Source organism: Pseudorca crassidens, chromosome 15 (genome assembly GCF_039906515.1).
Source record: "Pseudorca crassidens isolate mPseCra1 chromosome 15, mPseCra1.hap1, whole genome shotgun sequence".
Lineage (NCBI taxonomy): Eukaryota > Metazoa > Chordata > Mammalia > Artiodactyla > Delphinidae > Pseudorca > Pseudorca crassidens.
In genome coordinates this window covers 60,401,103-60,413,210 of record NC_090310.1, presented here as the reverse complement: position 1 = coordinate 60,413,210, position 12,108 = coordinate 60,401,103, and the positions used below count along the sequence as shown (strand labels likewise).

Genomic DNA, 12,108 nt, shown 5'->3' with positions numbered 1-12,108 from the left:
ACACCTCCATACTACACTAGTCTCTTCTTTTTCATTAAGGTCTCCTTTGCATTTAGAATGGTCCCCCTGCAAGGCAGTAATTTTTAAAGTATCCACTTTATTTCTGTATCCTTTAAGCCTGATGTACTACTAGAGTACTGCTTAGTGATCTATCAACTAAAGACAGACTTTGGGTGAAAGAAGTCATGGATACCCCACAAATCAAAAATTGGATTAGACTACATGTATGCATAGGACCCCAGGAGAAAGTTATACCAAAACTGTTCCTCTTCCAATAGGATTAATTTCCATTTTTAGTATTTCCTTCATACTTTGTTGTAGAAAAATATGATAATCTCAAGTACTGCTCAACTGCTGTGGATGCTGACACCATGAACAGCGTAAGGGAGGCTTGCACTGACACGAAGCACAAGTGTGACCAGTGCTTCAATTGCTGGTTTGCCGAGAAGTTCCTCAATGGGGACCCATGCACCGACCTCTTCAAGCACTCAGCAGTGAGTTCAGAAAGCAATAAAGGAGGAGATTCCTATTGAAGGACTGGAGGTTCATGGGCATGGCAAAGAAAAGACTGAAAGTTCTTCTTGACCTTGACAGTCACCTTGAAAATGGACTCCTCATATCGGGAAATTGAGGACTCTGGATCGTGTCAATTAAAGCTGTGAAGATAGCATGGATTTGATAAATTTAGGAGGGAGGAGTTTCCTTTCCTCCTTGGTATTTTCCTCTCACTTGTAGAAAATGATGAACCATCACTCTGAGATTTCTGGCTTTGGCATCTCAGCACACTAAATAATGGGATTATTTGGGATTATGGTTGCAATATTTGGTCTGGGATCAGGTTTTTGTTGTTGTTTGTTTGTTTTGCCGTACACAGGCCTCTCACTGTTGTGGCCTCTCCCGTTGCGGAGCACAGGCTCCAGACGCGCAGGCTCAGCGGCCATGGCTCATGGACCCAGCCGCTCCGTGGCATGTGGGATCTTCCCGGACCAGGGCACGAACCCATGTCCCCTGCATCGGCAGGTGGCCTCTCAACCACTGTGCCACCAGGGAAGCCCTGGGATCAGTTTTAAATATATCTTGTATGTAAATGCTGATAAGCTCGTCAGGATGACCAAGGTTGCCTAACCTCTTGGGCTATGCTTCGAAGGACATTCCGTACACTGTACTGGGGTTACTGTTCATGGAAGCAACTGGTTAGGATCTCTCTTTTCTCTCAGGGAGCTAACGCTCTAGAAAATCAATGCTTGGGAGCACAGTTTTATTTTTATATAGTAACTTAATTGTTAAGATTGCTGATGGACTGGGTGAGCCAAGAGAAAGACAGCTTTTAACAGTTGCCTACCTTAACAAGAGGTGTCAGATCTTATGTTAAGATGTGAAAACTTCAAGAACAGTGTGGTGAACACCATTTCAGAGCTCATGGTGTAGTTCAGGAATTAAGATCCTTGTAGTAGCTAAGGAGGAAGATCCTAAATGGCAAAGATTTGTTGTTGCCACCTTTCAACTTAAGTCAATGAATTAAGTCAACCTGTATATGATAAAAACACCAAAATGAGGCATCTGGTTAAATGTTGGGGGGGGGGGGTTGCTTTATCTGCCTTGCTTACCCACCCTGCCCTGTAATGCCTTTAATCATGAAGATGGAATAAACTGTAACATTTAGTTTCTAAAAAATAAAATAAAGTACTGCTCAAGAAGTTATCTAGATTAGTGCCTTCCAAAGAGGACATACCAATCACAACAGGGTACGAATGTTTATATCAACAAAATGATCTTTGCCAGTTTGACAAGTGAAATGTCTTCTTGTAGTTCAATTTTGTAATTCTCTTGGATGAGGCTGTGCATCTCTATACATGAATATAGTATTTTACAAGGGAAGCAGCTACAACTAGGGCTAAATTTTTTCAAGGCAACGCTTCGTATTAAGCACCCAGCATATCAAAGGTTTTTCTGAAAATAAACAAACATACCAGGTGCATTTATAATATTCTCTTAAGAGTTTATTATAAACTAGTGTCACAGGCCACAAGGAAGTAAAAGGACTATGTACAGCCTTACGGGAAACAGGCAGGGAGCTGAGGAGGGCCAAGATGAGTCTAGGGCCTTGGTGGGCGCATTCCCGGGGGAGGGGGCCCTGTAAGGGAAACCAGACAATCCGGTGAGACTCCGCGAACAACGGCTTAACAAACAAACAGGTGTGGTAACGTGGCCCTGGGGAATCGGGCCCACGCCTCTGTGGAGCTACTTCCATAACTCTGTGGCCAAGGTCAAAGAAGGCCTGAAGTAAGAGTAAGAAGTTTAGTCAGTGCCTGATCTGCAACTTGAATCCCCACCCTACCCCAGCCTCCCACACCCTGCAGTTATCAAATGATCAGAGGGGGACTCCTCTGGGGCTAACTGGGCTCCTTATGCTTATAAAGCTCATAAATGGAAAACCCGAATTAGAGACACAGTGGTCAGCAGGTTTGGCCGTGGGTTAACTTAGAGGCCACTATGGCTTGGTGGAAAGAACACTGGTCTGGACACTGAGCTCTCTGGGCCTGTTTCCTCATCTATAAAATGAGAGAGCTGATCTACTTCAGCATTTCTCAAACTGGAATTAAACAGATACACAATAGTGTAGCAAAGCACAGAGCCCCTCCTTAATTACTAGACACTCCCAAACCAAAGGGCATAAGACCTTTGTTGGTCATGCAACAAAATGCATTATTTTACAGTGACCTGAGAATACTGCCCTGGACACTGAGCCCTGTGTACAGGGCTGCTCTCACTGTTCTAAGAGGGAGGTAAGGTCAATTTAAGAAATGCTTGTTCCCTCTTTCCTTTCTGGACAAAACTGTCCTCTAAGAGTTCACTTCCCGAGGCTTAAGGCCTAAAAGCCCAAAGGTATGGTCAAAATCCAATCTTCCCTCCATTGCCCATCCCAACATGGCTCTAGAGAAGGAAGTCAACGCAACTGCTGAAGGCACTTACCTCGCATCCCTGGGGGAGGGGGCCGCATGCCTGGTGGGGGCATGCCCATTGGAGTGCCTCGTCCAGGGGGAATCCCCATTGGAGGACCCATGGGAGGCCTCATACCAGGAGGTGGGCCCATCATGCCTGCAAGAGAAAAGCCCCAAGAATATAGCTCAAGTGTCTGTCTTGAAAAGGTAGCAGGAAACATACAAAACTGTCCACCAAGTTTTGAGACAGAAGGACCATTCCACCCTCCCAGCCCCTCCTAGCAAACCAGGACTTGAGCCAAAGAAGTGAGGCTCTTGCCCAGATAGTTCCACAGTCAGTCAGCCAAGCTGGATCTCAGAGTAATCCTGCTTAATTACACAAACTCATCATCAGTTTCAGTCAAGGTTATGTCTCATCATAAATCCAGCTAAGGCATCTTCTATCAATTAGCAAGGTTCTCCTCATGGGCTTCTCACCTGGAGGGGGTGCCCCTCGGCCCATAGGTGGGGGAGGACCCGCACGGCCGGGTGGGTACTGGGTTGGGGCCCCTGCAATACTGGCTGTGGCAGCAGCTGCAGCTGCTGCAACAGTGCCTCTTCCTTGTGGGGTCATCACCTAAGAGGACACAGGAGAGAAGTTAGGCAGAACAGTACAGTGCAATGCGGTGTCCCACTCTCCTCCCCAACTTGGTAAAGAAACAGCAGACACCAAATCCCCTAAGCTACAACTCGTGGCATCAGACTTCCTATTTAAAACTATGTGCCAGGGACTTCCCTGGTGGTGCAGTGGTTAAGAATCCACCTGCCAACGCAGGGCACATGGGTTCGATCCCTGGTCTGGGGAGATCCCACACATGCCGTGGAGCAACTAAGCCCATGCACAGCTACTGAGCCTGCACTCTAGAGCCCATGCACCACAACTACTGAAGCCCGTGCACCTAGAGCCCGTGCTCCGCAACAAGAGAAGCCACCGCAGTGAGAAGCCCGCACACCACAACAAAGAGTAGTTCCCGCTCGCCGCAACTAGAGAAAGCCTGCGCGCAGCAATGAAGACCCAACGCAGCCAAAAGTAAATAAGTAAATTTTTAAAAATAATAATAAATATATAAGTAAATAAAAAATAAAACTATCTGTCAGAGAAGATCAAGCTTGAATGCTCAATTCCCATTTTCTAGGCCTAAGTTAAGTATGCCCAATCCAAATTAGATAAGGCACTTGCATTTTCAAGTAAGACTGATAATAGGTTGCAAGAGCTGTAGTACAGCTGACCTTGAACATGGATTTAAGTGCCAGGGTCTCCTTATCCGCAGATTTTTCTCAATACATACTACAGTACTACACACAATCTTGGTCGAATCCTTGGATACAGAGCGCCAACTGTAAAGTTATATGCAGATTTTCAGCTAAACAGTTGGCATTCCTAACCCCTGCATTGTTCAAGGGTCAAGAATTCAAATGCTGTCATGGAAACACTTTGTTCCAATTCAGTTGGCCAAAATACTTTTTATACACCTCTTTACTTTTTTTGCCCATTTTTTGGCCACACCTCGCAGCATGTGGGATCTTAGTTCCACGACCTGGGATTGAACCCATGCCCCCTTGCAGTGGAAGCGCAGAGTCCTAACCACTGGACCACCAGGGAAATCCCCTGCATCTTTAATAGTATCAACATTATTTTGTAATAGCAAGTTTTCCTTTTTGCTTGACTCTGGGACCATATGTGAAGCACAGTGAAATACTGAGAGCCTGACAATCATAAGTTGATTGATCACTCTGGACTCTTCCCAAACTGTGGACCCTCACTCTATCCTATATTTTAACCACCAGACGTTGGTACCCCTTCCCCAACTCCTCACCTGTTGGGATGGCCCACCAACCCCACGGACCGGCCCAGCAAGTCCTGCAGGGGCCTGGGGCATGGGAACACCAGCTGGGATTCCTCTGCCAGCAGCTCTGCCAATCCCTGGGCCCCCAGCAGCTCCAGCAAGTGGCACTCGTGCAATGCCAGTCTGAAAAATAAAGATACATGTTAAAATGCTTGTGGCCTAGAGATTTTTTTTTTTTTTCGGTACACAGGCCTCTCATTGTTGCGGCCCCTCCCGTTGAGGAGCACAGGCTCCGGACGCGCAGGCCCAGCGGCCATGGCTCACGGGCCCAGCCGCTCCGCAGCATGTGGGATCTTCCTGGACCAGGACATGAACCCGTGTCCCCTGCACTGGCAGGCGGACTCTCAACCACTGCGCCACCAGGGAAGCCCATGACTTTTTAAAAGTGTACAGCAACTGGAAAAATGTTTACAATATTAAGCGAAAAAGCAGAATGATATATTACATACCTATTACATGTTAAGTAAAAAAAAAAAAAACATGTGGACAAAAATTAAAACAAGGTAAGAGGATTATTCCTTTAACAAACAATATATTAAAATGAAAAAGGGGAAAAAAATTTGGTTAGATCCTCTAAAGCCTCTTCCATCTCTAAAGGTAGGCTGATGTTAATGAACCAAGACTGCCTGGAATCAAATGCCAGTATCACCGCTTTCTAGCTGTGACACCTTGTGCAAGTTACTAAACCTCAGTCTGTATTATCTATAAAGTGGGAATCATTTATCTCAAAAGACTGTTATAAGGATTAAATCAAATACTGAAGGTACCACAGAGCTTGGCACATAGCAGATGCTTAATAAACATTAACTATTATTCTATAACTGTACAAGAAGTACATATGTATTCTACTGTTTGGAGTTATGACTTTTTACGGTCACTAAACTGTCATCACATTAAGAATTGACCCGGATGGCCTTAGATGCCTCTTCTGTTGACTCACTATGTCCACCAACTAAAGAAGAAGGGAGGGCTTTCAAGTTAGAAACACTCAAATTCTAGTTCCCTACTTCTTACTTGCAAGGTAACCTCTTTAAGATTCTGGTTTATTATCTGTAAATGGGGGACAGAAACCAGAGGATGCCTGTGAGTACTGCAATGAAAGAGAGAACCCCACACAGAGCCTGGCTCAGGTGGGGCCTCCCTTGCACAAGGTTCCTGGCCTTGCACTGGCTCTCTGCTGACTTACATCTTTGGGAGGTGGTCCCTCTACTGTCATTGAGACCAGGTTCTCCCCTCGAAGTAGCACCAGACCAAGGACTCGCTTTTCTTCTCTCTCCGCTTGTTTTGAGTTCTTTGGTCTAAAGACAGGTTTAGGAGAAGGAACAAAAAAGCAAGCATTAGAAAAAGGGTAAAGTTCAAGTTCACCTACCTAAGGACACTCCAAGATCTGTTTTACACTATATCTACTGACAAATGGTACATAAACTTTCCCTAAGACAGCTCCTCTGGACAGTCTTCACAGGCTGAACTTGTAACCCCTTAGGTGGTTGTCTCCCGTGCCAATAGGATGTACAAACCAAGAGACAGGGTAAGAGTCAAGAAAGCCCAGCCCTGGCTCACTCATGTAGCCACTGTGAAAGCCTTTCCTCAATCATCTCTTCTTTGCTATTACCCTTTTCCTCCCTCTAGCTTAATGCCTCACCAGTGCCAGAAGGCAGCCGAAACAATTCCTCAGTCAACTGAATCCCACTCATTCCACTTACATGCAGTATCCTTCTAGTACCAATTCAACCCCACAGGCCTGTAACTCCACCCCTCACCTCACATTAGAAATAGAAGTTATAAAGGAAAAGGTTAAGAGTTAACTACATAGAAATTACACTTTTGTCCTCAAAGAACAAAAAACAGAAATCTCCAAACAGCAACAACCAGAGAAGTATGAACAAAATATAAATGAATGTAAACCAGGAAAAATAACCGCAAGAAGATGGGGAAAGGAAAGGAAAGCCACAGCCAATATCCTAAAAATAAATACAAAATACCCTAATTTTTTAAAATAACTTAAAGGTTTCATTTTAGTGATATTTTATATTATATTAACAGTAGTTTTCTGTGGGTGCCATTTTTTCCTTTTTTTGACTTACCTATATCTTCTTATTTAATAAAAGCATGTATTGCCCTTTCACAATTTAAAAAAAAAAACCCTTTCTGGGTATTTTAAGTTTTTTCTCACATACTTTTATGTACTTTTCATAAATATTTTCTAATAGACACTTTTTAATTATCAGAATAAAGTTAGTTTCATTTAAAAATACAGAAGAGAACAATTTGGAATAGTTCTACACTGATCTGTTGGTCACTGTCTAATGTGTACCTGGCACTCGGCCATCTCTACCACATTTTCTGTGCTGTATTTCTTGACCTCATGCCACAAAGAAAACAACTGTCCCAAAGAGAATCAAAGGGAATTCACAGCCACTGGCAACATACTATGGACGCTGCACGTGACAAAAGAGAGCTGGATGATCATGGAAGCCATGTAACTTCTCTGGGCCTCAAGATGCCTTGAATGTAAAATAGGATGAAATGCAAGACCACATCTTTTAATAGCCTAGAAGCTTAAGATCTGTGAGTCCTAAGACAAGGGAATTACCTAATAACTTATGGAATTGTATTCTCCAATTGTTTCTATAAATGCCAACAAAAAATCACTGGCCCCAAACCCACAAGGGGAGCTGAGCACTTACCCTGAAGAGGGTCAGAGGCTTCTTAAAGCAGTTTCAGACCAGGCTGCACTGGGAGAGCCCTTTAGGCTACAGCTTTACAAATAGGCAATGAGGCCAGAAAATCAAGCTCTCCCCCCTTACACACCTGTGGGGAGAACATGAGAGCCCTTTACCCCAGTACTCAGGGGCACGCAAAGTCAGAGAAACAAAAAGCCTAGCAGCCCTCCTTACAATTTGTACTCTGCTAGAAGTAGAGAGCAAGACTAAGGAAAGAGATGTCTTAGTGTCCAATATCCCCATTTTAATCTGCCCTGTAAAACAGGAAAGTAAACCAAGAGGAACTAGCTAGCTACATCACCGCCTGTCACTTGGCCCGCCCACCCAAACCACTCCCCATCCACCCAATCCCTCCCCCCACAGCCCACTCCTCACTTGATCTTCCTGAACTCATCACAGTCACAGAGGATCAAATTCATATGCTTGTCAAAAGCTTTAAAGGTGCCAATGAAGATACGGCCATCTTGCAGGATGCACCTCATCCTGTAGTCGATGTGCTGCAGCATCTTGCTGCTCTTGCCCACGGTCTGCAAGGAGAAATCAGGAAGAATGGGACTCAGTTCTTTTAGACCCACATAGCCCTGGTCCTTCCTTAAAACTTCTGCTGCAGCCTTCTTTTCCATGTCTGTCTTTCTCAGTAGTCTCAGCTCTGTCTTCCAGCCACAGACCTTTCCTGGGAATTCTCTCACATCACCCTGTTTTCAATCCTGAGCTGTTATTCTTCCTTCCCTTAAAATCATCTTTCTCGTATTACAATTGCCTTTGTCTATGCTGTGTATGTTTCAGGGGTGAGAGGGTAAGGTGGCTCCAAACTAATGAAACCCGAGTATATCAGAGATTAGCCATCTGCCATTGTGTAGATTATAGGTGCTGTCGAACACCAACATCTCATTAAAAAGACTGGGTAAAAGAGCTGGAATGGGACTGGCACTAAGAATCCAATCAATGAAGAGCTTGTTATCAGAAAGGAGCTGATCAGCTTGGAAGCGAGAATGGAATCCCCCAAATCAATAATTTGTTAGTGTGTCTCCAAGACTACCTTTAGGAGAGAAAAACTTTCTGGTGCTCAGAGTGCTAATGAGTTTGAACACATAATGAGAATATATAACCTGACATACTCCTTAATTAACCCAACAACCTATTCTGCTTTATAGCCTGGCTTCCAATGTAGTTTTGGTAAAATAGAGAGACTATATAGACCTCACAATGAGAATGTCAAGTGCCCTTGGCAGTTACACTTCTCTCTAGAAATAAAGGACCTGGCATTTGCTTTGTTTCATCAGCCTCCTATCAGTCTGACTGGTATAGGCCAATCCTAACTCATGCAAGGGCCTTCTAAGTACCAGGCACTGTGCTTACTATTGATCTCTGTGAGCTTGGACGAGCACAGGTGCTCTGAACCTACAAATGCATGGATTGGAATCTCGACTCCTGCCACCCTGAGACCCAAGTTATGTGGTTCAGTCTCTTTCAGATGACCATTTTAACCCAACTGTAATCACAGCTTCTAACCACATGGTCTGAACATTTATGGTAACATTTATTGGTCCATCTGTCTTGTACAGCTAATTCTTACTGGGTGCTCACTGGCAGGCACTGCCATAAACACTATTCTCTCACTTAATCTTTAACATCAGATTTTACAGATGAGGCCACTGAGGCTGTAAGAGGTTAAGCTGTGTTGGATGTTAGTCAGCCTGAATCCAGTGCCTACTCTTCTAACCAATTCTCCAAACAATACCCTACTAGGTTTCCCTGCTTCCAATTCACCCAATATATAACAGCTACCGAACAGAGTTATCTTTCTAAACACAACTAAGTTCATGTCATTTTGCTGGTTAAAATCCTTCAGTGGCATCCCTCATCACCAACAAAATTAAGTAGCGTGTAAAGCCATTAATAACCAGACTCCTGCCAATTCCTCCCACCTCATTCTTCCTTTTCCCCTCCAGGAACTTTCAATGGTGCTACCCTTCATGCTTTGTTCTGGCAATCCTCCGGATCTACACTATTCCCTCCCATTTTCGCTGGGAAAACGCCTGACAATCTTTCAGGACTCTGCTCCAGAAAGCCTTCTTACCCCGCCCCCCACCGTTACTTTTACTTAATGCTGAATTACCATTCCGAATTATACTATCCATGTCCCCAAATAGAGAGTGAACTCGGTGAAGTAAACATTTCATTGTGCAGCCCTAGGGCCTGAAAAGTCAGACATACTCAAACATACATATATGCTGAACAAACGAGTTGAACTTTTCCTCCACTCGTTCATCCTCCGTTCACTCCTCCCCATCTACTAGAACCAAGACTCTAGTTTCAGACACAAGCCCTTCCACCTCTTTCCGCAACTCCTTCTCGGACCCTCACCCGCCTTCACAAGTCTGAGTCTCTCACCGGGTCTTCCCAGTAACCCTGCGGCGCTAGTACCTGCTCCGACACCCCAGACACACACACACTCATGCTGCAAAGTTTACTCAGCGCCTACGGGATCCCAAGCACTATGGTCACAGCGGCGTGGAGGACCGCAACGCAGTTCTAACCTCTCCTGCACCGAGCGACCCTGGCCTCGGACCCTCATTTCCAGCCTTCCCCTCCCCCACCCCGCCGAGCGACCAAGGTCCGGGTCTTCCCTGTCCCGACTGAGGGGCCGCGGCGGCCGGGGCCTTCACCGCCCGGAGCGGCCAACCCACGGCCTCCTTCGCGGTTAGTCGCGCTCCCCACTCCACAACAGACTCGGGAGCTCCCGCGCCGCCAGCCTGTGCCTCCTCACCATGGTGGCGGTTCTGATGGCTCCGATTCCCGCCGGATTCGCCTCCGCAGAGGCCTAGAAGCCCGCCACTAGCTCGCTTCCCGCCGCCGCTACCGGAAACGCGACCGCGGGCAAAATGGGGTAAGGTAGAAGGCTGCTTCCGGTCCCGGAGCCAGTCCCTTGAGTTCCGGCCGAGGTGCTGAGCCGTGAGCTTAGAATGGGGCGGGGCTTCGGCGGGGTTGGGGGCGGTGCTAGCGTTAAACTGAATCGCAGAGGCTTAGGATCTTCTCTGTTGGACACCTTCCTAGTTTCTGTCGGTACGAGAGCTGCTCCTCTTCGCCCTCACCACCCAACCCCCCGCGCCCCAGCCCATTAACTCTCGGTCCTCATCTCCCACCACTCTACCCCAGCTCTATCCTCTACAGCCAGTGTCCCTGCTTTTCCGTGAACTTAGTCGACCTGCTTCAGCTCCTTTGCATTTGCTGTTGCCTCTGCCTAGAATGCTAGTCGTCCAGGTATGTGCACGGCTCACGCCCTCACCTTCACGACTTAAGCTCAAATATTTTCCCACTGAGGACTTTCCTTGTCGTCCTGTTTAAAACTGCAATCTTCCCACCCATCCCTGTTTTATTTTTCTCCTTAACATTGATTGCTAACATACCATATATGTTATTTTATTATCCCTCCCCATTAGAATGTAAGTTCGAAGGGTATAGATTTTTCTTTGTGTATTGTTCATTGCTGTAGTGCCTAGAAGAACACTGCTTAGCACAAAACAAGGGCTTAATAAATATCTGATGAATGAATTTATCAATCCCATCCAGTCCCATGACTTTTGAATGCTACCTATATGATCGGGTTTTTCAAATTTATCCCTCTAGGACTTCCCTGGTGGCGCAGTGGTTGAGAGTCCGCCTACCGATGCAGGAGACACAGGTTCGTGCCCTGGTCTGGGAAGATCCCATATGCCGCGGAGCGGCTGGGCCCGTGAGCCATGGCCGCTGAGCCTGCGCGTCCGGAGCCTGTGCTCCGCAACGGGAGAGGCCACAACAGTGAGAGGCCCGCGTACCGCAAAAAAAAACAAAAAAAAAAAAATTTATTCCTCTGACCCTGGGCTCTTCATTTAACTCTTGGCCTTTAGTATCCATAGACATGGATGTCTAATAGGTATACTAAATTTAATACATTGAAAACTGAATTCTTGCTTCTATTCACTCTTCTTCCTAAAACCACTTCTTACCAGTGTTCCCCATCTCAGAAGTTTCTTGGTTTAAAAAACAAAACAACAGGGCTTCCCTGGTGACACAGTGGTTAAGAATCCGCCTGCCAACGCAGGGGACATGGGTTTGAGCCCTGGTCCGGGAAGATCCCACATGCCACGGAGCAACTAAGCCCGTGCGCCACAACTACTGAGCCTGTGCTCTAGAGCCCGGGAGCCACACTACTGAGCCTGCACTCTAGAGCCTGGGAGCCACAACTACCGAGCCCATGTGCCACAACTACTGAAGCCCACATGCCTAGAGCCCGTGCTCCTCAACAAGAGAAGCCACCGCAGTGAGAAGCCTGCGCACTGCAACAAAAGGGTAGCCCCTGCTCACTGCAACTAGAGAAAGCCAACACACAGCAACGAAAATCCAAGGCAGCCAAAAAATAATTAATTTTAAAAAAAAAACCAAAACTTGGCAGCATCCTTGACTCCTCTCTTTGAGGAATTCCTTATCCCTGATTCAAAATGTCTTGAATCAGATTGTAGTCACCTGCTCCACTTCTACTATGCTAGTCCTAGGCACCATCATCTCTGTCTTGGA

At 46.0% G+C, this 12,108-nt stretch overlaps 1 protein-coding gene and 1 pseudogene across 2 annotated transcripts; one reads left to right on the top strand and one right to left on the bottom strand.

The window, feature by feature from the left end:
* The first annotated feature begins 371 nt into the window (after window positions 1–371).
* Window positions 372–731, top strand: LOC137206429 (TP53-regulated inhibitor of apoptosis 1 pseudogene; annotated as a pseudogene).
* Window positions 732–1,974: 1,243 nt separating this feature from the next.
* SNRPB (small nuclear ribonucleoprotein polypeptides B and B1) lies at window positions 1,975–10,482 on the bottom strand. Of its 2 annotated transcripts, none has more exons than XM_067707676.1 (7): window positions 10,322–10,482; window positions 7,927–8,078; window positions 6,015–6,126; window positions 4,799–4,951; window positions 3,420–3,558; window positions 2,974–3,099; window positions 1,975–2,278 (listed from the first exon to the last, which is right to left on the bottom strand). In XM_067707676.1, exons 1-7 carry the CDS (start codon window positions 10,322–10,324, stop codon window positions 2,268–2,270), a joined length of 696 nt encoding a protein of 231 aa, XP_067563777.1. In that variant the 5' UTR covers window positions 10,325–10,482; the 3' UTR covers window positions 1,975–2,267. The 2 variants fall into 2 exon arrangements, with proteins under 2 accessions (XP_067563777.1, XP_067563776.1); XM_067707675.1 differs by having other exon boundaries at window positions 1,975–2,134.
* Between the last annotated feature and the right edge of the window lie 1,626 nt (window positions 10,483–12,108).